The sequence below is a fragment of the Mchenga conophoros genome, linkage group LG6, assembly GCF_057382185.1.
Source record: "Mchenga conophoros isolate Kocher_MC1m ecotype Shallow Benthic linkage group LG6, M_conophoros_male_GT1.1, whole genome shotgun sequence".
Lineage (NCBI taxonomy): Eukaryota > Metazoa > Chordata > Actinopteri > Cichliformes > Cichlidae > Mchenga > Mchenga conophoros.
The window spans coordinates 10,396,284-10,398,789 of NC_140531.1; the positions used below are offsets into that span (position 1 = coordinate 10,396,284).

At 46.6% G+C, this 2,506-nt stretch overlaps 1 protein-coding gene across 1 annotated transcript; it reads left to right on the forward strand.

Annotated features, from left to right (window-relative positions):
• Positions 1-275: 275 nt before the first annotated feature.
• Positions 276-2,285, forward strand: LOC146572107 (uncharacterized). The gene is made up of 2 exons (XM_085278462.1): positions 276-300; positions 1,069-2,285. Exons 1-2 carry the CDS (start codon positions 276-278, stop codon positions 2,283-2,285), a joined length of 1,242 nt encoding a protein of 413 aa, XP_085134588.1.
• Positions 2,286-2,506: the final 221 nt, after the last annotated feature.

A 2,506-nucleotide genomic window follows, 5' to 3' on the forward strand; every position in this document is an offset into this window, starting at 1 on the left:
TCTGTCAGTCCAGGAAGTCTTGAACTTGGATAAGAGGACTGCAGCTGCAGCCAACTCTGGATCCTCCATCATCGCTCCAAAACGCTTTTGAAGGCCATTTTGCAGGGCTCTGATGAGTGGCACGCATGTCTTGCTTGATGTCTCCAGCCTGCTAAGTTTGGACAGTAGTTGTTGGATTACTGGCAGGAGCCATCCCATAAAGGAAGTGGACTCAGACTGAAGAATGTTTGAAGCTTTCACCAGTGGCTTCATGGTGGTACAGTACTCCCTAAGGAATGCAACTTCTGCAGGACTCAACCTGTAAGACACAACAACAAAACCCACCATGACTATAATAGGGATCTTCTGATTTAATATTAAGAGTCTGCTCACGTTTTTAAACATCCATTAAGGAAAATTCACAAAATTTGCAACCATATTGGTAGGTGTCCAATTTTACTCACATTTTCACCTTGAACTCCTCACAAATGCTCCTGATGGCATTTTTAATCGGGCTCTGGTACATGTCAGCTGAGAGCTGGAAGATTAATTTGAGATGCAGCTCAGCACTGTGTTCAAATTTTGTTTTTTATATAGGCCAGCTGATTGTAGGCCTGTGAGTTTTAAATGACTACAAATTTAATTTATTGTAATGACGGTGGTTATCCAAATAATAAGCTAAAACATTCCTACGAATTTAGCTGTTCAGTGGTGACGCACGAATCCTACTTCCGGGTCTAAAGTAGTCTGCGTTTAATATGGCTTTTGTATTGTTAACATGTTTAATGTTATGTATTTTCTTCTATTTGATCTCAAAAAGCTCCTAAAACAGTCAGTGATCACTGTTGACCTCCCTCGGCTTTTATTACCGCTAATCATTTATTTAAGCTCAGTTTTTAAAACCTTAGTATGTAACTACAGCCCAGCCCATGCAGCAGTATATGAATGACTAACCTCGTATTGTCATTCAGTCTGACATAAAATGCTTTTCTCTCATCCTCTGCTCAAACTAACAGATGTAGGTCTGTTGCTTTAACACTGGGTGTCTATTACATTCCTAATGTTATTTTAAAAATTGTTTCCTCACAGGGCGTCTTGACTATGTGGTTGAACGCCCTGCAGAAGAAGGCCTTCCTGAAGTCATCAGGATCCTGGATGACAGTCTCCAGAGCTCCACCTCTTCTGGTGAAGCTCAGGACGCTGATACCCAGCGTATCAGCGAAGGTGAGTATGGTGAGTATTTTATCCCTCTCTCACCCTCACCCTCTTCTGATGAAGCACCAGATGCTGATGACGGTGAACAGCAAGGTGAGTATGGTAGGTATTTTATCCCTCTCTCACCCTCACCCTCTTCTCATGAAGCACCAGATGCAGATGACGGTGAACAGCAAGGTGAGTATGGTGAGTACCCCCCCTACCTACCTGTAGACGATGAAGAGTTTAGTGAACAGACTGACAATTCATCTGACTGGAACGACTCAGAAGAGTGGGGGGATTGGCTTAGCGATGACTCTGGGTATGACACCATGGATGAGAGAGATGATTCCCCTCTCATCCGGGAGCACCCTCCAGAGCCGTTTTGGCATGATTGGCAACGTCCTATTGCTCCAGGTACTGCCCCCATCACCATGCCGCCTTTCGGCCAGGCCAATGCCCCACTCTTCCCTCGAGTTGTTGCCCCAGTTGGTGATCCACCAGCTGCTCCTCCCTCAGCTGCTCCCTCTGCTGCTCCCTCTGCTGCTCCTTCCTCAGCTGCTCCCTCTGCTGCTCCTCCCTCAGCTGCTCCCTCAGCTGCTTCTTCCTCAGCTGCTCCCTCTGCTGCTTCTTCCTCAGCTGCTCCCTCTGTTGCTCTCTCTGCTGCTCCCTCTGCTGCTCCTTCCTCAGCTGCTCCCTCTGCTGCTCCTCCCTCAGCTGCTCCCTCTGCTGCTTCTTCCTCTGCTGCTCTCTCTGCTGCTCCTTCCTCAGCTGCTCCCTCTGCTGCTCCTTCTTCAGCTGCTCCCTCTGCTGCTCCTCCCTCAGCTGCTCCCTCTGCTGCTTCTTCCTCTGCTGCTCTCTCTGCTGCTTCTTCCTCAGCTGCTCCTCCCTCAGCTGCTCCCTCTGCTGCTTCTTCCTCAGCTGATCTCTCTGCTGCTCCTTCCTCAGAAAAGAGAAGCAGAGAAGACATCTGCACCGAAGAGGTAAGTGCAAAGAGGTGCAAGGTGAGTGACCAGTTTGATGCCCCTTCAACATCCTCAGGTAGTTTTGGAGTCAGATGTTTCTGGGAGAGGCTTTTTAACCTTTCCCTTGATGACAGTGACTCTGATTAGTTTATGTTAGAACGTGTTTTTAAACTTTGTTTTTACAGATATAAGAACATGTGACTCGCACATGTGAAATGTATTGCTTTTTTTCTTGATATGTGACATTAATATTAATATTACATTGTGAATTAAAGGTAGTTTTTTTAGTTGTTATTACTTCCAGTTATGTCCAAGATGGAGCAAACACCCCACCCAGAAGACAGCCTTACCCCAACCAACCCGATGAG

Bases quoted from the DNA above. Each gene is read 5' to 3' on its own strand.
- LOC146572107 (XM_085278462.1), top strand. From the start codon at position 276: ATGCAACTTCTGCAGGACTCAACCT. The intron at 301-1,068 runs GTAAGACACAAC...GTTTCCTCACAG, and splicing joins ACTTCTGCAGGACTCAACCT to GGCGTCTTGACTATGTGGTT.